The 27757-nt window shown below is 41.3% G+C and overlaps 4 protein-coding genes across 5 annotated transcripts in view; 1 reads left to right on the forward strand and 3 right to left on the reverse strand.

The window, feature by feature from the left end:
- Nucleotides 1-27757, forward strand: part of LOC139305975 (butyrophilin-like protein 2) — a 281201-nt gene that overhangs the window by 93415 nt on the left and 160029 nt on the right. The window lies entirely within an intron of this gene.
- On the reverse strand, nucleotides 1185-8685 carry LOC139305705 (protein-glutamine gamma-glutamyltransferase 2-like). Its single transcript, XM_070929627.1, has 15 exons — nucleotides 8565-8685; nucleotides 7586-7753; nucleotides 6971-7222; nucleotides 6504-6622; nucleotides 6062-6190; nucleotides 5749-5926; nucleotides 5500-5635; nucleotides 4756-4865; nucleotides 4487-4602; nucleotides 4178-4304; nucleotides 3962-4077; nucleotides 3182-3356; nucleotides 2749-2912; nucleotides 2337-2470; nucleotides 1185-1902 (listed from the first exon to the last, which is right to left on the reverse strand). Coding segments are annotated over exons 1-15 (2076 nt in total). The 5' UTR covers nucleotides 8566-8685; the 3' UTR covers nucleotides 1185-1751.
- LOC139306111 (endonuclease domain-containing 1 protein-like) lies at nucleotides 10639-13938 on the reverse strand. The gene is made up of 3 exons (XM_070930072.1): nucleotides 13364-13938; nucleotides 12263-12605; nucleotides 10639-11531 (listed from the first exon to the last, which is right to left on the reverse strand). Exons 2-3 carry the CDS (start codon nucleotides 12590-12592, stop codon nucleotides 10935-10937), a joined length of 927 nt encoding a protein of 308 aa, XP_070786173.1. The 5' UTR covers nucleotides 12593-12605; nucleotides 13364-13938; the 3' UTR covers nucleotides 10639-10934.
- tec (tec protein tyrosine kinase) lies at nucleotides 14516-25762 on the reverse strand. Of its 2 annotated transcripts, none has more exons than XM_070930086.1 (18): nucleotides 25717-25762; nucleotides 24304-24507; nucleotides 23461-23565; nucleotides 22655-22736; nucleotides 21843-21971; nucleotides 20870-20922; nucleotides 20517-20740; nucleotides 19812-19877; nucleotides 19403-19457; nucleotides 18955-19037; nucleotides 18233-18366; nucleotides 17965-18039; nucleotides 17695-17866; nucleotides 17128-17344; nucleotides 16221-16285; nucleotides 15995-16113; nucleotides 15706-15863; nucleotides 14516-15192 (listed from the first exon to the last, which is right to left on the reverse strand). In XM_070930086.1, exons 2-18 carry the CDS (start codon nucleotides 24439-24441, stop codon nucleotides 15109-15111), a joined length of 1959 nt encoding a protein of 652 aa, XP_070786187.1. In that variant the 5' UTR covers nucleotides 24442-24507; nucleotides 25717-25762; the 3' UTR covers nucleotides 14516-15108. The 2 variants fall into 2 exon arrangements, with proteins under 2 accessions (XP_070786187.1, XP_070786186.1); XM_070930085.1 differs by having other exon boundaries at nucleotides 20517-20743.

Below are 27757 nucleotides of genomic sequence, written 5' to 3' on the forward strand. Positions count from 1 at the left end.
TTAACTTCATCAGGGATTTCTTTTTAAAGGATACGTCTGGTGATCCGTATGTTTATTTCTGTCGACAAAAGACCAAAAGCAACAATGAATATCTCCAACTAACAAATACACTATATTGCCAAAAGTATTGGCTCACCTGCCTTGACTCGTATATGAACTTAAGTGACATCCCATTCTTAATTCATAGGGTTTAATATGATGTCAGCTTCAAATCTTCTGGGAAGGCTTTCCCAAAGTTGGCAGCATGGAATTGTCCAAAATCTCTTGGTATGCTGAAGCATTCAGAGTTCCTTTCACTGGAACTAAGGGGCCAAGCCCAGCTCCTGGAAAACAACCCCACACCATAATCCCCCCTCCACCAAACTTTACACTTGGCACAATGCGGTCAGACAAGTACCGTTCTCCTGGCAACCGCCAAACCCAGACTCGTCCATCAGATCGCCAGACGGTGAAGCGCGATTCGTCTCTCCAGAGAACGCGTCTCCACTGCTCTAGAGTCCAGTGGCGGCGTGCTTTACACCACTGCATCCGACGCTTTGCAGTGCACTTGGTGATGTACGGCTTGGATGCACTGAGCTCCTGAGAACGACCCATTCTTTCACAAATGTTTGTAGAAACAGTCTGCATGCCTTGGTGCATGATTTTATACACCTGTGGCCATGGAAGTGATTGGAACACCTGATTCATCAATCATCAATCAATTATTTGGATGGGTGAGTGAATACTTTTGGCAATATAGTGTATGTCTTCAGTAGGGACCAATGGGCTGAGAGACAGACAGACAGGAAGTCCTGAGAGACGAGTTAACACATTGTTGGTTTTGGTCTTTTTATGGGATTTGTGGACAGTAAATATGTCTTAACCCTAGCATTATCTTTTCTATATTCACCTTGTGTTGCTGCAGTGTGGGTTTCTGTCGGTGGTGCTGTTTTCTTTCTGTGCAGCCATGATGTTCAGCACTGCTCCTGCTGACCAGCCGCTTCTCCTGACGATACATTTCCTGCTGAAGTATTTCAACATGTTTCTGTTCTTTTTTCCGTTTCACATCTATTACCTAGTTTGTTTGATTTTTACTAAAAACATGAAGGCAATCTGCTGTTAAACATAAAGGCCAATAATCCTTTATTTGGGAAGTTCTGAGAAGAAAAATGAACGTGTGAAGTCAAGACATCAAGAGACAGTACTTGATTTAAAACACACTTTTATTAAACAAATGTAGAATTCACCACCAATCAACTCTGTATATGTTCTCCAATTGAATACTTCTACAATTACAATCATGATTTCACTGATATATTTCATATTTGTAAAGGTGAAGATTATTAAGAGACTATCGATCTCACATCCGACATTTCTCACCAGCCTTGCATGGTTTCATTTGTTTTTTGTAAGTTAATACAACTAATGTGTAAACCAATAGTCCGTTCTAAATGAAAAGTGTAGTCAAACTCAAGCATGAAGGAAAGTACCCTGTCCCAGTTGCCGTCTATAAAATTTCAGAAAATCGTGAAAACTGTTTTTCCCAGAAGCCCAAAATTACAGACCGTTCAAATGATTTTCAGTTTACAAACAGAGAAAATAATTTCTCATATTTGAGAAGCTGGAACAATAAAATATTTGACATTTTGTATATATGGAAAAAAAAAACCTACACCACAGCATGAATAATAATGAGTCCAATAATATCCTGCCTAATAAGCCTTAATCAGAGACGGCAGCATAAACACAAGGCTAACAGGAAGTTGGGAGCTTCAGGGTTTGACGTCGACAGTGCAGCTTCCCTTTACGTCCCTGAAGGCGCTGCAGTCGAAGTCGGCCACCACAGTCTTCAGTCCGGCCTTGTAGGGGGTCGTTAGGATCTGAAGCTTCAGTGTGGTATTTGGCATCATCTCTCTGACATTGCTGATAACAGACACACACTTAAATGATCAGATTCTGATAACCACACTAACTTTCACATCACGTTACGTCAACTTTAGCATGTTTGAATTATTTTCTTTAAGTTTATTGTTGACACTGAAGTTCCAGAACAGCATAAAACATTAAAGTGGTGCATTATCGTGCAGGTCACATGATTTCTCTCTACAGCTTATTTTGTATTTAAAAGAAATAGTGCACCATTTTGGAAAATATGCCACTCTCTGTAGCCCTGAGGCGATTATCTTAGCTTAGCATAAAGACGGGACACTAGTAGCCTGGCGCTGTCCAAAGTTTAAAAATATGGCTGCCAACAAGTCAGCAGCTTTAGAGAGAAGCTGCTGCTGAAATCCGTAATTGTATGATACCTTCGAGAATGACTCACATAGTAGATTTAAACATGGTAACCACATACTAACCTTTCTACATAGTCTGATTTGAAAAGGCCACATCCGATGACAGTCAGAGAGCAGTTTCTCAGCGTCTCATTGAGTGGGTTTGTAAATTCCACCTCCATAGTCATTGTACGGTACAGGCGGGCCTCACCCAAAAGCTAAAACACACATAGAACATCATTAGTGTACTTTACATGGCACACACAGGTGCATACACACACCTTTGCATATGCGGTAACATTTCATGTAGCGCCATCGTCAGGTCAGTTTGTCCAGTACTTTGGTTTAATACCTGCAAAACTAAAGACATTCCCATCAGCCTCAGCTGTACTTGTGCTGATTAGAACTAGCGAGCATGCTAACACGCTACACTAAGGTGGTAAACATACTGTACTTGCTAAACATCAGCATGTTAGCATCAGAGCATTCTTCTGACCTTCATAGAGATGGCAGGGTCCTCCAGGGTGATGTCAGTCTCAGTCTCATAGATGTCGTCTTCCTGCTGTTTGTCAATGGCCACGACTGAAACCTTCATACTGTCACAGCCCGCCATGTATTTACTGTAGGCTGAGAACGGGATGTGAATAGGTAGGATCACGTCTGTGGGACACAGAGAGGCGGGAAAGTGAAGGTATGTCACCATGCATTCAGGTGTTCGCAGGTGTGGCAAAGAAACAGGAACAATCCAGATTATATTTTAGATTATGAATTGAGACTTTTACAGCTTTTATAGTATGCAGTACTAATCAAAATACACAAAATCACAATGAAATGTTTTTGCTTCGGTATAAAAACAAATTAGTTCAGTTTGATGGTGGGTTATAATGGAACATAGTATTGAGCCAAAGTATAAGAGAATAAATGTAGACCTTGTCCAGACAGGAGCATCCTCTCCTGGACTGCACTCTGCATGTTGCTTGCTGGTTTGCCGTTGTACCTCATGGCCTGGGCGTTGACACGGATGGACATTGTCTTATTGGTACGATCTTTGTTGGTCAGCTTCAGCTTCAGCTTAATGTCCTGCCCACTCAGCATCTTGGTCTCCTGGTGTAGAAAAAACAAAAGATCAGGGATGTTTTTCTTAATAAAGAAAACGACAACCGATTTTTACTTCCCATGAAATCCAAATGTGGCCCCATGACGCTTTTCTGTTGTGTTTTTTATGAATAATGTTTTGTAATGAAACCTTCCTGTTGTAAATTTTGCAAATGATTATTTATGTATCTCCTGTTGCACTCATTAGAATGACTTCTATCCAGAGCTGGTTACTGTTGAAATGTTCAGTACTAATGCTGATATGACGCCTGACAATACTGTTTTCAATACGTTCCTTTGAGGACTATAATCAGGTTTGGCCAAGACTGAAATATCTCAATTATTATTGGATGGATTGTCTTTTACAGACATTCATGAGTCCCAGTCGATAGATGTTAATACGTTTAGTGATCTCATAACTTAACACGGCGCCATCATGAATTGAAAATTTCACTTTGTCCAATAAGACCTGCACAACTGATGGAAGTTTGTCATTTGTGTTCAGTACAAATTGGCAAATGTTAGCGTGCTAACACCCTAAACGTAACTGGTGAACATGGTGGACATTATACCTCATAAAGATGCACATTTCCCCTCAGCAACTTGGTTTTTACCTCTTCGAATTTCATCTCCACCTTCAGCAGCTCCTCTCTGCTGTCACCTTCCTGATCGTCTCCTGAGTTCACTCTGTTGAGTGCACGTCTGAAGACTGCCCTCTCCTTTGTAGTACCTGTTGGGAAAATACCCATCATTCATTCAAACCGGGGCTGAGAATCAGTATTCCTTTTTAAGGATTACTACTTACATTAACATTAACACGCAGTCTTTACCTTCTGTGTGTTTGTAGCCGTTTGTGATATCATTTCTCATGTTGTAGCCAACAGCCTTGGTAGAGATGTTCTGACCTACTGTCCTGGTGTCAGAGTGCATTTTCCTCTTTAAACCGTAAGCACTGATCTGAGAACAGGAACAAAACCAGAATGTCGGATTAGAAAATGATTACTGGAGGAAAAATGGTAGCAGAAGGGAACTGTGACATGAACGGGGAAGTGGTCTGGAGGCACAATTTCAAGTCCTGTAGATTGTGTAATCTGGCTAGTTCCAGAGTCCTTGTGTAGATGTTAAGCACTGGCACTGACCATCCACTTGACAATGTCAGCGTTGACCTCGGCAAAGACAAATGGCACGTCGTACTTCAGGTTAGCCTCGCCCTGGAGGATGCCGTTGACTGGGGCTGGACCACAGCAGTGCACTCCTGGGGCAAGAAAAAGTTTGACTCTGACTTTTAAACACTGATCCTAGGATTGAACCCTGTGAAACACTTTTTTGTAATTTTACAACTTGATCCTAGTTTCAGTGGAAAAGGGTGGTGTGTTCATTTCAAAAAATAAAATAAAATAGCGTTCACCTTCGCTCCTTTCCTGTGGTGTGGGATCCAAGACTTGCCAACCGTCATAGCTGTCACCTTTCTTGAGGTCTGGTCGTTTCATCCATCCCTCCACCCACACATGGAAGTTCCTGCATTACACAGATATGTTTCCCAGTCTCCCAGTCCTCCTCATGATGCTCTCTGGTCGCTAAGGTCGTCTGATTGACTAGATGTTTTTTATGATGCTCCAGATGATTGTCAAGGTGTTAGTATTTAGCTGCTAAGTGGTTGCTAGACTGTGATTGCTGGGGTGTTTGAGATGGTTGACGAAGTGTTAGAAATAGTTCAAGTTTGGGGCGTTCTGAATTCAGGGTGGTCAATAGGTTGTTTGCTCAGTAGTACTTTTTGTTAGCTGCTTGCATCAGAGAATCTCTTAGAATTGAGGGAACTGGTTGAAAACCCGCTAAATGGCCTTTTCCAACAAATTTCTAATCAAGTGCCGTTGGGTCTGCATTTTATATCTGCACCATTAACGATACAAAGACCGATAGAGTGACATCTTTATTCTTACTATGCTTTTATTGTGGCTCCACCACAACCCTGACCCAAATAAAAGGTAGGAAAATGGATGGAAATGCTTCCCAGCATATTGATACCAGGCACAGTACTGATTCTAATAACCTCACAACAAGCATCTAGCTAATAATGATAATATTCTCTTGTTGACGGATTAATACATGTGGCTGTTCGCTTGGATATCATCTGTCTGAATGCTAGTCTTACCAGATACTGTCTTGGCTCTCTCTGGCTCGTAATCCGTTGTCGTCATAATACTCCTCGATAGTGAGGCTGTTGTTTGTGTCGTGAGCTGACTGGAAGTTTGTGACAACGCGACATGGAATACCCAGAAACCGCATCACTGGAATCAGAAACACATTTAAACGTGCACAAACTCTACAAGGTAATGATAAAGTCAAATAATATCTCAGGGCTGTTGATATTGTGATGCACATGAACAAGACAGTACAGTACCTGTACACATTACACCAGCAAACACCCAGCACTGCCCGTACTTGACCGGGTGGCAGTTTTTTTCATACCAGCGCTGAAGGATGCTAACGCTGCCGATCCAGTGGGTGGGCCTTACTCCATCATCATAGTTGTCATGCCAGCGTCCCATCAACACACCTCGATCATCGTTACAGTTGATCTGGAGAGTAGATAAGCTAAATGCGTTCAAAATGGGACTTTAACATACATCGTCATCTGTCAAAACATTCTGGCAAATGGAAAAAATGTAAGTAAGTAAATCATACTCATAATCTTAACTGAACTGTGGTCCTACCATGGCGCTGACCACGCGACTAACATAGATGGGGTTACAGCGAGCAGAGACGTCATCAGCCGGGTCTCTCGTGTGTTTTGGGTTGACGTCCAACAGCTTCAGACAAATGTCCACCATTTCCTCCTCAAACTAGGTGTGAAGACATAAGTTAGAGCTCCTGTTTGACCAAAACGCCAGAGAAAGCAAAACAAAACAACAAGAAACGAACAGCCGTTTCTAATTTCCAATTCTTATAAGGTGCAAACATTTAGGCCTCATGTCAGCCTCCAAGCAGAAGTAGTGACTACGAGGCTAGCATGGGGGTAACCATTCATGAACACTCCCAAGTCGGAGTTGCGGGAGGTTTCCCAGTTCTACCCATTTTGCCAGCGTTGTCACATCAAGCTCAACGCTCTGAAGCCTTGCGGGATACACAGGACAGTAATAATACTCTGATGCTCACCTGTCCAAAGACCCAGGCAATAGGGCGGATGTAACGTGATGTTCCCGTATAGATGATTCCCTGCTCGTTCATCACATATTCTTGTCTTTCCCTCTCATCGGGAAGATACACCCAGTCATCTACACACAAACACACACACACAAGTATGATGCTAACATCTGTAAACCAGCGCAGAGAACACAGCGTAGGGATCACCCGAATGTGTATCTGAACAGACCAAAGGACAATCAGACCCGGCCGACCATGTTGACCATGTGGAATACTTTCTCACCACGTTATCAGAGCTGATACTGAGTATACTCGGATACACCCGGGTATTAGACATATTGACATACAGACTTTAGACCTGTGGCAGTAAAACAAGACCCTCAGTGGTCTCAGACCTCGACATGTAATGCTTCACATCAGTTACGGAAAGTCACAGATTTTTTATTTGTTTTTGTCAGGGCTGCAGTGACAGTACCTACCTGAGCACCAGGGGTTGAAGAGCACCACCAGAGTTCCCAGAGTGGTCCGTCCACTCAGCGTCTTTGCAGACAGCGAGTACCTCCCCACGGGAGCGTCGGCTGGCGGGGTCACGGACAGGGTCACGATGCCCCTCTGCAGGTTGGCGCTCTTGTCAATGTCGTACTTCCATATTGCCTTGACGTCACTGGAGTACATGGGGGAAGGGTTACCAAACACAGACCGGGTCCCACGCTTTTCTGATGGAGCAGAACCTGGTACGGAAGGTGGGTGGGGTTAGAGGACAGATGCATATATGTTCTTGTAAATTCTTACATTGTTATAACCCAACTGTTAGCAGGTTAATATGCATTGTTAATAATATAATTGTTTTATTTAATATACATTGAATTATTGTCAGACATACAGTGAAAACAACGAATATATTTTCTGTAAAGTGCTTGTCACCTTGAAATTGAAACATCTGAAGAATCATTTAATCGTTATTTATTGATATTTCTTAAAACAGTATCTGCACCACCATCCTGTTAGAATCCTTCAGCTAGCTAGCTTTACTCCAGTGTTTTAACATAATCATTAGCCTGTTAAAATAGCTGTCCTAAGGTAAGGTAATCTACCCGTCTCCACGGTGAGGGCGAGCGGGTCCGAGGCGTTGAAAGGTTGCACCATTTCCAGAGTCAGGAGGAAGGACTGGCCCCGCCTCACAATCAGCTGCTTTGTTGAAATTTCAACTGTGCGATGGGCGGTGTTGTTAGACTGGCAGTGGAAGTCCACATCCTTCATCACTACAACAGGAAAACACAAACCAAACTACAATGAATGAATTCAATCTTTATTATTGTGTTCTACATATAACTGCCCAGCCAGCATGGGCCTACAAGACAAGATCCATACAGACAAGCCAGGATCGGAGTGCGACGTATGCACTTCCAACAGAGAGAGGTTCAAATTAGAGAAAAAACATCTTTAACAAACAAATCTGCAAACCACCATTGTCTGAAACAAAAAGAAACATGTACTATATCGCACTTGAGAAATCAGAATAAATACTAATTAAATAAAAATAATGCCTTCTTTTCCAGGCTTTTGAGACAAAGTTAACAAACTTAAATACGTCAAGATTAAATATCTTTAAAAATCTTTTAGCTAGCTGATCCTTGCTTTCTAAACTTTTAATCTAAACTTAAAGACGACAGAAGGAAGAAACACCTTCTTAAACTTAACAGCTTCTTTTATTGAAGAAATTAATTTAAAAAACATTATTTTATTGACAGAATAATTAAATTCCTTTATTGCTTTGCTTTTAGTCTTTAAATTAAATGATTGAAATGTATTTATTTTTTAAATGCATTACTTCAGTTTATCGTATAATATAATCGTTCTTTTGGCACACTTCAACTTTCACACTTCTGTCTCCAAAAGAGATAAAAGATATCAGAGTAAATAACATCGTCATCGTGTGGCTTTCATCAGTAATAATAATAAATGTCACATGCTTTTCATCACTTTTAGATAAAACCCCAGTTATATTCCAGTCTGACCCTAATATAATAGCCTCCTTATAAATTAGAAACACTTCACATAATTAATACTCACTGTTTGTCGTCCTGTCAGCCGTTCTTTCTGCAGCAGGTTTGAGTTTCTGAAGTGACCGACTGGGCAGCTGCCTGCCTTTTAAAGCCTCCCTGATGGGACGTCTTTATGTCCTCAATATGATCAAATGTTAACCAACCAGTGAACAGAGAGGCTGTTTGATTTGACAGGAGGGACAGATGGGCAGGTTTACGCCTTTTTATTGGTTCGATGTCGTGCTCACTCTGACTACCACAGGAGGAGGTCACCGTTAAAGAGTCACTTTAGAAATAGTCCTTTCGGGTCAATCGAGGCCATGTGGCACAACAAGATTTTATCACATGAATTCTTTTTGCTGCAGATGCCATCGGACTCATGGATCACTGACAAGCATGAACAGTAATCACTGATGACCCCACAGCAAGGCCACAGCTAAGTATGGGTGGAGTCAGTCATAGTGAACAACACAATAAAACTGAGGATGACTATATTAACGGTTAGGGTTAAAGTTAGCGTCATTATCCTTCCGTATACCTTTAAAAAAAAAAAAAAGGTTGCATCTACCTTAAAGGATATGTTCACAATCTTTCAAGTGTGTCTCAAAACAACACACACACATAATGAAGCAGTTAGTGGTCGCTGACTGGCTATTAAGACAAATCAAATGGGTGTTTTCCTGCATCAAAATCTCCTGTTTGTGTTTCTATCCCTCCACTGCAGCTCAGCGAGGAAACAAAAAGAGGGGATTTAGTTCTAAAAAGACGCTTGACACACTGCTAAAGCCTCACATTTGGACGAGAGCAAACCACTTTCATTGTGCATATGAGCATGTGAGTATTGTTTTAAGATGGAATTCGTCCTTCAGTTTCTCACTGATGTGAGGTGAGATGAGGGGGGGGATAGAAAATATGGTATTATGGGATTAAACCTTATTGTGAACAACTGGAGTGCACTCCTCCAACAAGTCTGGCCACCTCTGATCCAGGACAAAGTACATAGTCAACGGAGGAAAAAGGAAAACTCTTTTTAAACTTGAAAATTTAAATCCAAGACATGTTTTAGACGTATGCAAATACTCTGCTTGGAAAAGTAATTTAGGTTTTTCCACAAAAAGTAAAACATTATGTATGTGCATGTCTTGAATCTGAGATTTAAGATGTAGTAGATTCATGTATATATACCAGATAGAGTTCCCTCTCATCTACAGGGCTCGTACAAAGTCTTGAAAGTTTGGAAAATGCTTAATTTTAACCGTTATGTTTTCAAGGTTAGGAATATGCTTGAATTTGAATATACTCCTTGAAAAATGTTTGATTTTCAACATAATCTGGTGTTCCATCTACAATCACTTGTGTAAACAAAATCTTTAAATTTTTGAAATCATCCTGTCGTCGTGTTCGTTGTCTCCAGGCGTCTCAGCGAGAGTTAAATAATCACAACAAAACAATCAAAGTTAATATGCTGTGACAGCTGTGATAATGTACAGATATAAAGGGATTCTGTAAACTTCGCATTTATAGTAACAATTTAGATGTAATGCTTAAGGCTTCGAGAGTCTGGAAAGTTTTGGTTTAGGTACCTTGAAAGTGCTTCGAAAGTGCTTGAAGTTTGCTCTGTAATTAAGCTGTATGAACCCTGCATCTACATTTTTTAAAACTATTTTTGCTTTACGTGATTATTTACCCGCACACACACACACACACACACACACACACACACACACATAGCACTACATATCAAGTGTTCACTTGAATACAGAGTAAATAACATCATGTGGCTTTCATCAAGTACCTTGAATTTGGACTTAAGTACAGTACTTGGTCAGTGGGACTGTCATTTCTGAAGTTCGATACGGTTCAGTACAAACTGCAATATACAAAAAGGACACTAGATGGGGCCCTGGGGCCACAAGTGAAGGCCTCATGAAAGAGTCTTAAAATATATTAAATTCAAAATAGATCAATGAAGGTCAGTTGGATATTATACTGATTTACGCAGCACAGGTTAGTGTTGCGTTCTGTCTTCTTGCCGTCGTCCTGCAGAGTTCGAGGTTATGAATTCACAAGATAAAATCACCACTTCACACACACTGTTTACAGGCTTTTCTGCAGTTTATTTCATTCGTTCTACAAGTCATGTACATTTACATTTCCAGTGCCTTATCGTTGTACCAAATGAAATCACACAACAAGTATAGTACAGTCAGATGTAAAACAGCTGAGCCTGAATCATTTTGATTAGTTTATTTTATATATACGCACGTTAGCTGCCTTCATTAAATCTAAAGCACAATGGTTTAATCACAGAGGCTAGTCAACGTGGCAGGACTAGATATAGTGGACCAGATGTAGATGTGAGGGGGGCCACATGTTTAAGTGAGAGGGGCAGAGGTGGTTAAGTGGAGGGGGGGCATTCGCACTCCTTTTCCATGTGTGGGTAAAACTCAGTAGCAGTTTTCTGGTTAGGACACTTTTCAGGAAACACGCTAACCTTCAGCGTTTTATGGAGTTCTTCCAGAGTCTGGGCCTGCAGGAATTTCTTTCCTCCTTCCTCTTTAACGTTGTCGCTGAAGTGTGCGCTTGCTATCCACGTCTTCTTGTCGGAGTTGTAGCAGCAGAATGCTGACCACATCTTGGAGGGAATGTTAACCGTGTTTTTGGTTTTGTCTGCGGTGTTGGGTTGTGCTCCAGTTACCACAAAGCCTTCGATAACCTTGTTGTTGTTGATGCAGTGTTTGTCCATGACACATTTGATGCACGTCTCCATTCTCCTCCAGCTTCCCTGGTTGAATGTTGCTTCTTGTGGAACGATGTTGGTCAGGGTGAAGGTGGATTTTTTGTCATCTTCCTTGAACGCATGAGCGCTTGGAAATAAATGGCCCCTGTCAAGCTTTTCATACGGTTTGTAATCAATGTCCCCAGCCTGGTAGTTGTAGGTCTTTTCTTTGTCTCCATCCTTCATGTTCTCATTCTTGTCAGCTTTGTTCTCAAGCTGTAAGAGTTAAAGGCTAAGTTACTGATGCAGGCAGGGTAGCCATCAAGTAAATCAAGTGTACAGTAAAAATTACTTTTTATTAAGAAGTAGCATTTACAAAAAGCTGCACAGAAAGATAAATCTTCTTCCTCTTAAATGAGCCACACTGCTGCTCCTTTATCACCATGACTGTCCCACACACACCGTCCTGCTGCCCCAAATACTCACTAGAGCACCAAATGTGGATTCATCCGCAATAGTCCCCAACAAATGCACTATTTCCTCCTGTTTGAGAAATATTTGCTAAAAACTACAGCTGTTTTAGGAAATTACTGAGGCTTTTTTGAAATAAAACTATTTGTGAGCTATTTTCAAACATTTAGGAAGCGGGCTGGTTGCTTCAGACAGAGTCAGAAAGTAGTAGCCTTATTCTTTAACTTAAATTGCTAATCATACAGTGTAATTCTGTGTAATTTTATTGTTTATTATTCTATAGTTTAGCAGCCTCTCTGCTGAAAGAGAAAACGTACCCGGGTTGGACAAGCATTCAGTAGACCAGCGTCCTACATGCATCCCTTATATGAAAGGTTGACATGGATGCATCACTGCTGGTATGCAACGGTATTATTATTATTTTTAGTAGCTAATAGTGGATGCTCCAGCAACCATTGCTTGCTCCCAAAATACAATATTTCTTCTTATATGTGTATTAATTTAGTCTTTTATGAGTCAGAGAAAGGCAAACGTACCTGTGGCTCTATCTTCCAAGGGGTTTTGGGTCGCCCCTTGTCTTGTTCCCCTCTGTACTTGTAAGCAGAAAACACTGGAATCTTGTTCTGGGTGTCGTAGAGAGTCACAAACCTTTTCTCGTTATTGAATGTCTGGCAAATGGGTTTGTATCGGTTCTGGTCCTTGATGTTACCGCCCTCCAAGATTCCTGGGACCTGTGGTGGAGTTTTCTCAAGAAGAAACTCGGCACAGTCGGACATTGAATCCACCAGTTTAGCCACTGTGGGAACACTGGGCAGGAACAGGAAGGCAGCGAGGGACAAGAGGTAGCCCATCTTCACGGACATCATTGTCAAATGCTGTCTTTAGGTCAGAAGAGACAACAAAAGTTAAATGTTAAAATAAATGATGGACTGAAGTTGAACATTTCTCTTGTCATGTCAAGCTTTGGATTTCTTCAGTGGGCTGCAGTCAGAGCGATACTTAACATTTAAAAAGTTTGGAGGGTGGTTTTCTTTTATCTATTTGATTTTTAATCATTCCAAAACCAAAAACACATTAGCAGCTCTTTTCTGCTCATATTTTCTTTTGAAGAAATCCACACAAACCTCAGCTAACATTACCCGTTAGCCAAACACATGGGCTAGTCCTCAGAAAGACAGAGGTCAGACTATCAAACAAACTGAAGCAATTTAATAAAGTATGGCAGCCTCCTCTCCATTACATTGAAAACAAAAGCTAAATAGCTGTACAACACCAACTGCCCCATTTAGTGTAACAAGGTGTTAAGTCTTTTATTTTTATTTATTTATTCAAGGATGCTATTAATTGCAGTATAAACTTCTTTCTAAAATACATTATTTATGGGGAAATGTTCGAATATGCTGAGAAATCAAGCTGTCAGACCCAGATCATGGCTTTTTTTGCATCCAGTTTGTGTTACATCATACATTTTAATCAATAATCAAAGATTTCAAAAGCACATTATATTAAATCAAACAGTTGAAAACATTTACTTCATGTAAATATAAAAATAACAGCTGCGCCTCTGCAGAAGTTTCAATGTCAAATGAGAGGAAAAAAGACTAAAATTAATAGTATAAACAGGGAAAAACACTTACCACCTCACAGAGTCTTCTGTTTATACAGGAGTGGAAGAGTTCCTCAAATGTGAAAGAAGCTTGTGGAGGAAGTCTGATTTATACTCTACATTCAGCCGTTTATGACCGTGGAGAAGAGGATATGCTAACTTTCTGTTACAGTTTACTCCTAATGAACCGTTATCTATCCAGAGAGAAAGAAAGAAACTTCACACAGTTGTTCTGTTCACTTCAAACTGAATGAAAATACTCAAAGACACTTTGCATAGCGATAACCGTTAAATGAAAATAGTGTGGTTGGCCAGATGGACAAGAATCCCTTAAACGGACACAAAGCCAGTATGAACAAAGAAGAATGAGTCTGCAGCCAAAGTCTGATACCAATTCAAATTTGGACCTGGTGACCTGATGTCAGTCTCTTTGCACAGTATCATGTATGTAGCCATCAGGTGCATCAACAAAACGGGTCAGCTAGCTCATGTAGCTAACATTACCTCAATCAGCTACTTTCAGCTCAAACAGCCAGCAATACAGCGCTGCAGGAATAAGTCCTAAAACCCAGACATTTGGTTTTTGGTTAGATGTCTGAAATAAGGTCTGTGGTTAACACAAGTTTAAGAGATTTTCACGTTTTGTTCTACGACGTAAAACACGTCAGTAGATGCTCCACTCGTGAATTTTGAAGCTTTTACGTGTCTTAAAAAAGGCTACTCACTAGCCTTTACAGCCTCGTTGTGTTTATACTCTAAATCTATCTGTCTATATATCTATATCCATCTTAAGCTCAGTGGTGGTGACGTTGAAGGAATGTGACCGTGGTGTAGTTCGTTTATAGCCTAACGTTAGCTTTTTACTACGGGTGATTCCATTTACGCTTCAAAAATCATAAAATTAGTGAAGATTATCTTGCTCAACAAAACGTTTTAAGTATCATAAACTTTTGTTTGCCACAGAGTTTATTTTCTGCAATAATCCAAAATCCCATGGAACAATCGATGCTACCTTCAGGGTTGGCCTACAAAAATACACCATCCCTGCAGGACTCTTTGTTTACGTCTGTGGAGCAGCACTGAGCCTAAATACGACCTCGCAGAGCTGCTAGCTTCAGTCTCGTCACCACAAGTTGAGACTTGATTTGTGCCTCAAAGCTTATTTCTAATCAAACTGAAAGTGTTCTTTTCCAATCACAAGTTTAATGACACCCAAATCATTTACTTTCTCTCTACAGTACTTTTAATATCAACGCGCAGGACGTGATGGAGATTACGTGAAAACAGATTTGCACTTCATCACAAACAAAGAAACATGTCATGACCTGGTGAGATTCCTTAAATGTCACAGTTCACCCATCCGAGTCCTCACTGGAAGGAAGATTAAGCTTCATGTACTTGGGTTCTTTTTTTATTAACATATCTCTGACCAAAAGGACTCGATGCTTGTGTCTGACTGGGAGGAAACACCGAACCAAACCCAGAATACTGGATGGATTCAGTTGCAGGTAGGATTAAAACATTTGCTTGAAAGTTTGTGTCCATGACAAGTGTTTTCTACGTCACTGCAGCGATGTAGTTTGTGTGTAGCTGGTGCGCAGTGTTTTCAGATTGTCTTGCCGCTGGTTGAGCACAGTGACTTTATCAGAAAAACAAATGTGATTGGTGGATGAGTGGACTACAGCTGGTGTGATTGGTCCATCCTCTCCATCTGATCGGTCAGTTCCAGACACTGTAAGCACCTTAGTACCGTGGATGGTGAAAGCAGCTGATCGATCAGTTTGGGGGAGGGGTGTCAGCCTCCAGAGCGTCGGAGATCATCAGGCAGAGCTGAGAGAACGGCGGACGCTCCTCGGGTCTCTGAAACACGGAGAACACAGGCCTTAATTAGCTATTAGCATCTAGCATTCTGGTCAGAGCGCAGGAAGTGGTGAGGAAGAAACATCTGTTTCAAAGCGGCTATAATCAATATTTTTATGTTAGCAATCGATCAAATTACTACATGTATATGAAAGGGGTCGCTCATAGTGATAAACCTACAGCAGTCAAAAAAGCTAGCAACAACCAGCAGACAGACACAGAGACAGAAATGTATCTCAGGAGACCGAACACAGAGCTGAAAGAGTGAATATTGGACTCACATTCATCACGACTACAAATGAAGGATGGTTTTGCCACATATATCTGCTGAATGTGTAAATAGGCAAGTGTTTGCTAACAAGTTCGCCATTTCAACGTAAATGTTTACAACGCTGCCCCCAAGTGCCCAGAAAAATCAATGAATAAGTCAGATATGGTGGCAGAAAGAGGTTCTAGTACTTCTACTGTGTATTTTGAGTAAAACACAAACAGATTGTTTCTCGCGGTTCTCACCTCGTGCCAACAGAGCTGCATGGTGTCATAGATGGCGGGCGTGGCCATTTTGGGCCTGTAGAGGCGGTGACCCTTGGTTACCAAGGTAACCACCTCATGGTTCTGACTCTGCTCAAACGGCATACGACCCTCTGTGAAAACCTCCCACATCAACACACCTGGAGACACAAACGAAGGAGTTTCAGCAAACGCTTCACTGTGTCGTAGTTAATAAATAAAGGAGCGACAGGCTCTTCCTGCAGAGTGGAGGCTGATAGAGACGTGATGATGTATTGGTGGTAAAGCCTACCGTAGGACCAGACGTCTGACTTGCTGCTGTATTTGCAGAAGTTGAAGACTTCAGGAGGCGACCACTTCACAGGAAACTTAGCCCCTGATGAGCTGGTGTACTGGTCGTCTAACACGTACCTGCACGTAAAGCACACCAACATGTAAGTGCTGACTTGTTTTAAGTCGCTCTGGATGAAAGGCGACAGACTGACTTGTAGTTCTATGTGCTGGGATTAAACTGGTACCTGGCCATGCCAAAGTCAGACACCTTCACCACCAGAGAGTCGTTCACCAGACAGTTTCTGGCCGCCTGCACGAGAGATGAGAGGAAATACAGGAACGTATCTCAGATATCTCAACAACTCCTGGATGGATTGTCATGAAATGTGGTTCAGACCTTCGTGGTGTACAGACGATGAATCATACTGACTCTCATTCTTCTTCGTACATACAGGCCTGGTGTCAGCTTAAGAGGTTCTTATCCATCAGGGTAACCACACATTTTTCATTTCACAGTTATCGCTATGCAAAGTGTCTCTGAGAGCAGCTGTGTGAAGTCTATCTGATACATAACGGGTCATTAAGAGTAATCTATTACTGGAAGTTATCACATCCTCTCCTAAAACGGCTGAATGTGGAGTATAATCTAGACTGCCTCCACAAGCTTCTTTCATGTTTGAGGAAGTCATGTTAGCATTGCCTTTATGAGCATGTTAGCATGCTGATGTTAGCATTTAGCTCCTGAGTACAGCATGACTGTTGTGGGAGGAAGTAAAACTTAAGATTGCATTTGACCAAATTTCACCTCATTTGCAGACAACTGAAAATACTTTGGTTGAGGGGAACTATGACGAATTACAATTTGGTCCCTCCGTAAGAAAACTGGGTAAAGTGGCTAACCGTATATGCATGTGTTTACACCTTTTTATTCTGTTCATCCATCTCTGAACTTCACATTAATTTAACTCCACTCTGTTGTGTTTTAGGATTTAGCAACCCAACACAAGAAGCCGTGGAAAGCAGCCAAAGTGTATTATCTTTTAATTTCCAATGGAATTCAATGAAATAAAAAGTTCCTGTTGTGGTAAAGTGTCAACAGTCAGGATGAGGAAACAGATCCCAGACAGGAGAACCAAAGCACCCTGCAGTTACCAGATCTCTGTGGATGAAGCCGTTGGCCTCCAGGTGCTCCATGCCCTCGCTGACGTCCAGGCAGATACTCAGCAAAGACCCCAGGCTGAAGCTGCTGCGCCGCTGCCTGAGGAAGTTCAGCAGGCAGCCGTGCTCCATGAACTCTGTGACGATGTAAATGGGCTTCTGCTGGCTGCACACTCCATACAGCTGCACCAGCTTAGGGTGAGACAGTTTCCTGGAGAAAACACACACACATTATAGACAAGCAGAGAAAGTCAGGGTGTCAAACGCAGGGTGTGTTTAAGTTTTTCACTCTGACAGATCAAATCAACCCGGCTGTCTGTAACGGACACATGATGGTGAAAATAGGACTCTAGTTTCTGTTCTTTGGAGGCCACCTGGAGGTTTGTAGTGCATGTTGTTACAGTTCCTGCTAGTCTCCAGTAGAGGGCGGCAGAGGTCAAAGATGACTTTAGCGAACCCTTAATGCAGAATAATCTCAGGGCATGTATGTGTTGAACTTCTCTCCTTTTGTTCCTTTTCATTCCTCCGTCCCTCATCTCTTCCTCCTGATCTCGTTCTTACATCATGACCTTGGCCTCCTCGATGAAGTCCTCCTCGTACATGGCTCCCTCTCTGATGGCCTTGATGGCCACTTTGTGCTGAGCCCTCCACTTGCCGAGCCTCACCAGACCGAACTGACCGCTGCCCAGCTCCTTCATGAAGGTCAGCTCGTTGGGGTTGATCTCCCACTTCTCTGGAGGGAGGGGAACAACAGAGAGGAGGAAGGTAGGAAGAGTGTAAAGAGAGAGGAGTGTTCATGGATAAGCTGAGCGGAGCTCTGTCGGGACTCACCGTAGCTGAAGCCGGCGGTGGACGGAGCAGACTTGTCCTGTTTCCCTACAGGATACCTCAACCTGGCAACAAGACCTGACACACACAAAGACATAAAAGCAAGGGAGACATTTTCACAGAAATGTTCAGTATGTATGAAATTTCAAAGCTTAGATGGCGAGCTCCATCGAGAGACGATGTGAAGCATTAAAAAAAACAGTTATTGATTTTAAAAGCTCAAGCACTGCCAAGCCAGTTCCAGATACACAGAGGACAACATGTCGTTTACCTGCTGCGTTGTGTTTGTGGTACTCGATCAGGTCTGGGATGGAGGTGAAAACGTGTTTCTCAGCCAGGTAGAACTGTGTAGGCGAGCCTTGAGTCTCCTTGATGTGGTAATGTTTTATAGCTGCAGCTCCCTCCCTACAAACACACAGAATAATGCAACTTACATCCAGCTTATACAGACTTCTCCCACTTGATGCTGGTACAAAAACTAATAATCCAACACCCATTGTTTGATTTTCATTCTCTCCACAATAATGTAACGCTTCATAACATTTCACATTTCAGTTTGAATTCAGTTTAATTTCAACTGGGTTCCTGATTTTCCTGTTTGTTGTTTCTCTGTTCCAGGCAGCCATTAGTTTCCATTCATTTCTGTGCAGTCTGAACATAAATGAACACACTCGTGAAACCTGGTTTGGAGTTTGCAGACCTACTGATTTCTCACAGTTGAGTTGATACTGTGCAGACTTCTCTCGTCATTCTAATAATCTAACATTGACTGCATATGAAATGCATATTTCATATCTGTAGCAAGTTTCAAAAACCTGCGAATACATTTCCATATCTCATTAAATGAAAAGGCAGGAAAAATATATGAAAGATCCTCTAACTGTACTGTAAAGTATCCATGTTTGTAAGATGAACTGGCACGGCCCTTTAAGGTGGCTGCATGTTTATCTAAGTTGGTTCAAGTTAAACTCAGGGACACCACGGTGTCTTTACCCTGCAGCAGACTTCGCATAGAGAGAGACGGTGTAGGTCCCCGGAGTGCTGGAGTCTCTGACGATGAAGGCTCCTTCTTTGTCCTGCAGGGGGCGACACACAGACAAACAGGCTGACACCACATTTTGTTTTCATGTGACTTAAAGAAAGTTGGCTTGTAATTTTCAACAAGACATATCTTATTTTCTCCAGATCACAAAAAGAAATTAAGAAACCACATCGTATTATTTTGTTGATCTAAACTGATCTGGCCTTCTTTTGGATAGTTTTGCACCTCAGGAGGATGGAAAAGAAATGAGAGGGTTTGTTCAACGATGAGTAAAGGGAGTCAAAGAGGAACTGAAGGAAGACAGAAACAAGGAAAAGGAAAGGAGGACAGAGGGAGTGAAGAAGTGATTCTAACGAGAGGGAAGAAACAAAGAAGGTAAAGGGATGTTTCTGGGCTCACCTCCTTCCTCAGCAGCTCCTCTGCCTTGTTCCTGTTGACTTGTTTACTGTACCAACTAGAACAAACACATATAAACACAACAGTTATATCTTCATAGTTCTCTTGAGATCTCATCATCCTTTTCTCCACAAGCTGCACAACATGGAGAGAAAAGCACACGTCTTCAATTAGATATAGTACATTTGTGCTATTACAAATATAAAAATATAAGTGTATGTAAGTTATCGGTAGTTTGAGATTCCCAGAGTCTGCAGAAAGGGGTCCTGAGGCCCCCTTTCTGCAGACTTGATCAATTGTGGACTTGTGGACTTTTCACTTGGGGCCAGCGCGGTTATGATCGAGTAATAATCCAGTGTTGCTGTGACAGTTGACCGCTGGTGATCTGCTGCGAAATGATTAACAAACTTACACAAACTGCACCAGGTTCCCGGATGTCTTCTCTGTTACATAGTTACTTGGGATGTAGCCTTCCTCACTGTGAAACACAAACACACACACACACACACACAAGGAGGCAGGATGTCAAAGCACTGAAAAACAGGAGCTGCAACTCACACACATGCTGGAGCTCAAGTTACCGACTGGGAACAGCTACAACCAGCAGTGACGTGTTGTAATGAAGCAGTGTCGACATAACTTTTGTTTATTTACAAGAAAACTGGTCAGACTGGCTTTAATCCAGACAAGCATACAGTCTGAAACCAGCACGCTGCTGTGATTCAACAAGACCGAGGCCCCGTTCAGACCATCAGCATGCTAACGTACCATGTTCACCATGTTCATGCTGTGTAGTCACCAAACAAAGCACGCGTTAAACCTGATGATGGCGCTAGAGGAAAAGTTACTCAAGTGTGTTTACAGACTCGGACTGAACTGTCTGTGGTTGAGTTGCATTGTGGGTAATATTAGTTCATCTTGAGGGGAATTTAAATGTCTATTCCAAATTCAATCGACAGCTGGATTGCTATGAAAAAACTCAACAACTTACCATCCAGTAGTTGTTGAGAGATTTCAGCCTGACCATCCTTCGGACTACAAAAACACTTGTACATGTACATCTACTGTAATCACAATAAATGCGTGTCATTGATGCATCAGTGAAACACTCACTCACCCATACTGGTTGCGCACCTTGTACCAGTTGACGTCACACTTATCCAGGATGACGTACTCTCCTCCTTTGACCAGACTCAGGTCGTGCGGCTCGGTGGCCGGGAAGTCGTACAGCGCCACCACCACCACCTCCTCGTCGCAGTCGTCGTCGTCATCGTCATCACCAGCCCCATCATCATCATCATCATCCTCAGCGGCCGGAGGGACGGGAGGCGGGGGCCGCCGCTGCTGGATGAGGAATAGGAGGAGGAAGAACGACAAGAGGCTGGTAGGTTTTGACTGGTCGATTTATTAATCATTAATGCGTGTGTGTGTGTGTGTGTGTGTGTGTGTGTGTGTGTGTTTGCCACTTACTCTCTCGTTTTTACGCTTCTCTCCAGGAATGGGGGGTAAAGGTTTTCTGGAAACTAGAAAAGAGGAACAGAAACGATAAACCAAGCAGAACGTTTGAACACTTTATATTCGTTAGCTGTCTGTTTCACTTTGACCTCTGACCTTTGACGTCTGACTGCTGCCTGCTTGTAATGTTGTTGATCAAGAAACTGAAGCTTATCTTGCTGTTGCAGCAATCGCGAGTCAGTCAGAATGAATCAGCTAACGGCTTAAATGTAACGTGATTTCCTGTTTTTCTAATGCGCTCGGCCAATCAAGTGTTTCAGGTTCTACACTGCAAAAAATATCCACATTAACAGACCAACGTCTTTTTAAACATCAGTATTTCGCTGTGAAAGGATCATTCTCCTGTTTTTTTTAGTACATTTAGTAAAAAATTAAGCCACTTTATATTACTGCTGACTAGAAGTGGAAGTAACACAAATACCTCAAGTACTGTACTTAATGTACTTAATATACTTAATGTACGTCCTGGTTTGATACTTCATTATTTCCATTTCTGCTTTTCCTTCACCACATTACAGGTGCTACATTTCTTACTTCTTCTTTGTCAACTCAACCACATGTATCTGATTGCTGAAATAACTGGTTGCTTACTATTAATACTATATACTATAAATAGTTTACATTCAAAGCATGAGATGAGTTTATTTAGGTACTGTAGCTTTAACTGTAGTATATCAGCACTGCAAGGACCCCTAAAATACTTCATTCATAATGTAGAGCTCCCAAATTACTTTATAATAAGTATCAAAAGTACTTGAAGTGCTTATATCGTCTATGTGAACCTCAAGAACCAAAACTGTGAGCTGCAAAAGCTCTATAGAGCTGCAGAGTTGATATTAGATCAAATGTCCTGTACACGACGGTATGGTAGACTTACTTTAAAGTGAACAGTAATACAGGGTGTCAGTTGTGTGAGTGTCTGTCTTACTGTCTCCAAACAGGTTGTACTCCTCGCAGCCCGGAGCCTGTTTTTCCGCCTGGCGACAGCAGAGCCACGCCCCCTCCTGCCAGAACTGAGGGTGAAACTTGGCGGAGACCACGGGGTTGTCTCTGATCTCTACGGACACAAACGCTTCGTGTCGAGGTCACGTGTGGTCGGGAACGATCATTTAATCATTTTCTTTCCCAAAAGGTTATAACACAAAGAGTTGAGTTTCATTTTTCCAAATGTGTAAACCTGCAATAAGTCATTTTTTGGCCACTTGGAGGCAGCAGAAACAAGAAACACTGACTTAGAAGTTAATACGGCAAACTTTGTCGGGCCAAATCAGCGGACCGAACAATAATAATTGACTTCCTGTTGTTTTTAAAACACCAGCATGTCCCTTTCATCTCATGCAGTATCTTTGTTTCTCGCTCTCAGCACCCCCCCTTCAACTGAAAACCTCTTTTGTATTAACACCATTAGGTGATGTTAATGTGACACAACTGTCATTTTCTAACCAATGGTTACAACATTTGTAAAACTAATTGTCCAAAAGCTAAATGGGAGCTCAACCAAGTTGTGCCTCAGACTTTAGAGTAGTGTCATACATACCTTGTACCCATGTATGAGATGTTTCAACAGTGGTGGAAACAGTGGGGGCTGCTGAGCTGCTCCATGTGTGAAAACCAGTTTCAGACTTGTGGTTTCAAGTGTGAAACATCTTTGCAACAGTCAGAAACTGACTGAGTGTTATCTATCACGTTTACACCTGTACGTCCTCCTGTGTTCTTCAACAGAACAGAAGAGAAACTGACCTTCTTTGAGACTCTGGACCCAGAGACTTCTGCTGTCGTGACTCGGAGCGAATACGTAGAGGGTGCTGGTATCGTACACCACCTGCACACAAACACACAGACAGATGTTTACGTTTTGTCCGGGCTGACAACACGCTGGTTAAGGAATACTCTTTCCGGAGCTTTCAGCCAACTTGAGAGAACTCTATCTGCTGATAAAGGCCATGAGACGTGGCTGAAAGCTCCTGTGGACCTTGTGGTAAGAAGTTCTTTTTAGAAAGGGGCCAAAAACTCGAGCAGTCAGACCATCAGAGAGGTTGTGAACTAACCGACAGTTCATCAAAATCAGGGATTTGTAAGAGACTTGAGGCAAACATACTGTGTAAACAACAGGAAGTTAGTTTTTATAGTTTGAATCGTCTGAATCCATGGCAACGTTATACCTCTGTGTGCATCCCCAAAGCATCATGGGAACAGTAGTTCCAAAACTTAGTGCATGATTAACTCTTGAATAGAAGAAAAACACAGAATAATAATAATAACAGTGAGGTGGAGGGTGGTGTCGCCTTGATTTTGTCTTAAGGGGGGGCCACGGTGTCAGACTGAGACTGATCCAGATGATCTAAACCACTTTATTTGGAGGTAAACGTGGACGTGAGCACGCCTGAAATGTGCCAAATGTGAAGCAGTGACGGGTAATCATTTTACTTTTCTGTTCTCTAACCTCGAGGTTTGTTCCCACCTGGTGACTGCTCGAGTTTCTTGACCCGTCTGACTTCTTTCTAGTGATAAATGTTGAATATAGTACACTGGTGGTGTGTTTGAACCTGGAAGGGGTATTTGTTCTGGCAGGGGATGATTCCTCCTCCGTTCTTGACGATCTCCGCACATCTGATGCGGCTCAGCTCGATCGAGCCTCTCCTGAACTTCTTCTGTTGACGGAAACAACAAGTCAACGTTGATACTTTTTTAAATACGATATCAACTTCACACCGAGATGTTCGACCTTTGTGGTGTTGTATCGTATTTTCTTCATCACTTCAGAAGTGATCAAATGTTTATTTAAGGGTTTTGATAAGAAACCTAAAACAAACTGTCTTTCCTTCAGCGGTGTGTTTGATTGATTATCACTGTGATAACAGACGTGTGTGTGCGTGTGTGTGTGTGTGTGTGTGTGTGTGTGTGTGTGTGTGTGTGTGTGTGTGTGTGTGTGTGTGTGCAGTGTAAAACACTGTCATAAACTAAAACACAACATGTTTGTCTTTGGCTTAAAATATTTAAATTTTCACAATGAACAACAGATGAACTATTGTTATTTTTATTTAAAGTAATAGTTTGACGAGTTACGTGAGACTTTACACTTTCTCATGTCTGTACAGTAAATATGAAGTTACCTTTGGACAGAGCCAGGCTAGCTGTTTCCCCCTGTTTCCAGTCTTTATGCTAAGCTAAGCTAACTGGCATGGCTGTAGCTTCATATTTAACAGACAGACATGAATGTAGTATCAATCATCTCATCCAACGCTCAGCAAAATAGTGAATAAGTGCATTCCCTAAAGATGTAATATCTTGCTACAGAGATATTATATGACATAATATGTGTGCAGCAAACATAAAACACCTGTATGAGAACATCTTCTATGAAATGTAAATTATTCAGATTTAATAACCTCGGCTCTTCCATCGTAGTACGTCAGCCTGCTCTTGGTGAGGACGAACAGTCTCTCCTTGTAGTTCAGCGGCGACGTCCTCTTTTTCTGCTGCGAACGCTTGATGAGCGTCTCCTCCAATAGCAGCTCGGCACTCATCCTGGCCCCGCCCACGCCCTCAGCCCATTGGTGGATGTTGTCAGAACGCGATGAGCTGGAGCTGAGCTGAGGAGAGATAGTTTTTAGTTCAGCTCTGTGGAGTCTTTCAGTGTCTTTCAGCACGTTGTTTTGTTTTTTCTGTCCCACAACTTTATTGTTTTGGTTCACTCCCACCGCTCTCATTGCTTTCAGCTAAAAGAACCTCTAAAAACCAACCGAACACGACCTGCTCAGCACCAAACCAGCTGGTGAATTGAGGGGAAATGATTTAAACCGTCATAAAATCAGAATGGACCCTTTTTTTTTTCTATTTAACAAAAGGCTAAAACTGCTCAATACATCACAGTTAAACAAATATATTTCCCTAAGTAAACGTAGCTTAAAGTTAGAAGTATATCCTGATTTAAATCAAGGAAACATCTGATCATAGAAGAAGTAAACAGAGTTTCAGTTGGTACTTGGTAAAGTGTTGAGGTTTCACTTTCAGTTTATCGGTATGTTGATGGACAAGTAGAGAACAAATCTGAATGTTTCCTGATGCAGTCAGAGATATGTGTAAGTAAACACTAGCAGATACAGAAAACACATCTGTATTTAGTTTTATTTTGAAATAATGACGCATTCAGAAACATATAACCTTCATCATGCTACTTTATACTTTTACTCCACTATTTATTTGTCCACATTAGTTACTTTGCAGTTTCAGATTATTAATACAAAATATATATTATTACAGATTAAGCTACCCAGCACTACATCTTTAACGCGTCGCCCTGTTTCCGACAGCACGTGAATGCAGCAGACGGAAACGAAAAGTCCACGCGCGCTCCCTGCGGTGCGGACAGCGTGTCCACCTGAGTCCATCTGAGTCCACCTGAGTCCATCTGAGTCCACCTGAGTCCACCTGCTCTCAGGTGCTTCAAGTCCCTTCACCTTATGAAAACGGGTTCATCCAACCAAACACAACCGGCGGAGTCATCCCGCACCAAACGTGTTTCCATGACACTCTGAAGTACTTCATGGTGCTTCTTTCTCCTGTGGCGTCACTTTAAGACACATTCCTGTAGTAGTACTTGAACAATAGAGTATTGTTGTTGTATTTCGTGTCATAAGCTCATATTGTATTAGCAGGTTATTACAGTAGAAGTGCAGGTGAGCTCGCGGAGAAGTCCAGCCTGTCGCTCTGCCGCTTTGTCAGCTGACCGCCGCGCACTTCGCGCAACCGCAGTTTCTTTCTACAAAGTGAATAAAGTGACGCGGCAGCGCTTCTCTTACCTTCGCTCGTGCTTTTCCAGCTTTTAGTTCATTCGCGTGCGTTTGTTTCCCATGTCGCTGTGACACACAGGAGCGGGATTCAGGAAGTAAAGAGAGGGAGGCGGACACGCAACCAGCGGACACGCACACACGCACACATGTATATATAAACTTCCTCGTACACTGCTCTACCCGCAGTGAGACAGAGAGGAAGAGGTCAGCGGTGTATGACATCATTTGACTACGCAAATTAGTCAGAAAGCTGAGTGGAAAATATAATACATACCTGCTATATCTATATCACTATATCTATATCACTATATCTATATATCTATATCACTATATCTCTATCACTATATCTATATCACTATATCTATATATCTATATCACTATATCTATATCACTATATATCGCTATATCACTATATCTATATCACTATATCTGTATATCTATATCACTATATCTATATATCTATATCACTATATCTATATATCACTATATCTGTATATCTATATCACTATATCTATATATCTATATGTCTATATCACTATATCTATAGATCTATATCACTATATCTATATCACTATATCTATATATCTATATGTCTATATCACTATATCTATATCACTATATCTATATATCTATATCACTATATCTATATATCTATATCACTATATCTATATATCACTATCTATATCACTATATCTATATCACTATATCTATATATCTATATCACTATATATATCTATATCACTATATCTATATCACTATATCTATATATCTATATCACTATATCTATACATCTATATCTATATCACTATATCTATATATCTATCACTATATCTATATATTTAGATCTATATATCTATCACTATATCTATATATCTATATCACTATATCTATATATCACTATCTATATCACTATATCTATATATCTATATCACTATATCTATATATCTATATCACTATATCTATATATCACTATCTATATCACTATATCTATATATCTATATCACTATATCTATATATCTATATCACTATATCTATATCACTATATCTATATATCTATATCACTATATCTATATATATATCTATATCACATATCTATATATCTATATCACATATCTATATATATCACAACATGAAGCTGCTGGTGTGTCCTGGTCTAACATCTTTGTGACGACCAGGTCGAGTTCTTCAAGCTTTGACAGTGAGGACGTTTTTGTGATTTGGATGACTGAGTTTAGGAAAGTGAAGACATCTTGGACATTTTGAGAGACACTTGCACAATCTGAGGTGAGGGAAGTTTGGACTTTCCAAAACAAAAGTGAGGTCAAATTTGATAAGTGAAAATTAAAGACCGTTTAGGAAAGAAAAGAAAAATTGGAGGACATTTTGGACATTTTTGGGGGACACTTGGAAAAGTGAGGACATTTTTTAAGTGATGACATCTTTGGAAAGTGAAGACTGATGGAATAGAAGGATGTTCCAAAAATATTGAGGACGTCTTCCAAATGGAGGAGACACTTTTAGAAAGTGAGGACGTTTTTGTAAAATGGCATTGACAGTTTTGGAAAGTGTTGATCATTTTAGAGTTGGGGACAGTTTTGGAAACACTTGGCGGACACTTGGGACATTTCAGACGTGTGAAAAGTGAGGACATTTTTAGAAATAAGTTCAGGTCCTCACAAGTATAGAAGTACAAATGCCTGTATAGACAGTGAACTGACAGTCTAATCACAAACAGCTGACCTGTGATGGACATGAGCACAAAGACGACCGTCCTGACCATCGCAGGCTGCTTTCACTTCTGTCTGCCACCCAGCAGCTGGTTTCAGTTCTTTTCTCTGACCAGCCTGCAGAGCTGCCGTTCTCTTCTGGATTCTAATATCTGGCCACGTGCGGTAGTTCTCTGATGTCGAGGTGTATTTGAATGCACCAACCCGGAGAACCTAAATCTCTGCAACTTATTTGCATATGAACCTAATTCATTGGACACTGGGTCGTTATTTGTACGTCAGGTTTGAAATTCAAAGTTTATCAAAGTAAAAGCCTTTTGGTG

Source organism: Enoplosus armatus, chromosome 23, assembly GCF_043641665.1.
Source record: "Enoplosus armatus isolate fEnoArm2 chromosome 23, fEnoArm2.hap1, whole genome shotgun sequence".
NCBI classification, from domain to species: Eukaryota; Metazoa; Chordata; class Actinopteri; order Centrarchiformes; family Enoplosidae; genus Enoplosus; species Enoplosus armatus.

What these genes read in the sequence shown, in the direction of transcription:
- LOC139305705 (XM_070929627.1), bottom strand. An exon ending in CTTCAACCCCTGGTGCTCAG is followed by an intron (nt 6,623 to 6,970) that starts GTAGGTACTGTC and finishes GTTTGTGTGTAG; the next exon opens with ATGACTGGGTGTATCTTCCC. An exon ending in GATGCTCCTGTCTGGACAAG is followed by an intron (nt 2,913 to 3,181) that starts GTCTACATTTAT and finishes TGTGTCCCACAG; the next exon opens with ACGTGATCCTACCTATTCAC.
- tec (XM_070930085.1), bottom strand. Translation starts at nt 24,441, where the DNA reads ATGAGTGCCGAGCTGCTATTGGAGGAGACGCTCATCAAGCGTTCGCAG. An exon ending in GTACAACCTGTTTGGAGACA is followed by an intron (nt 20,923 to 21,842) that starts GTAAGACAGACA and finishes CCTCTTTTCTAG; the next exon opens with TTTCCAGAAAACCTTTACCC. An exon ending in GGGAACCTGGTGCAGTTTGT is followed by an intron (nt 19,458 to 19,811) that starts GTAAGTTTGTTA and finishes TGTTTGTTCTAG; the next exon opens with TTGGTACAGTAAACAAGTCA.
- LOC139306111 (XM_070930072.1), bottom strand. Translation starts at nt 12,592, where the DNA reads ATGATGTCCGTGAAGATGGGCTACCTCTTGTCCCTCGCTGCCTTCCTG. An exon ending in CTTGGAAGATAGAGCCACAG is followed by an intron (nt 11,532 to 12,262) that starts GTACGTTTGCCT and finishes TAACTCTTACAG; the next exon opens with CTTGAGAACAAAGCTGACAA.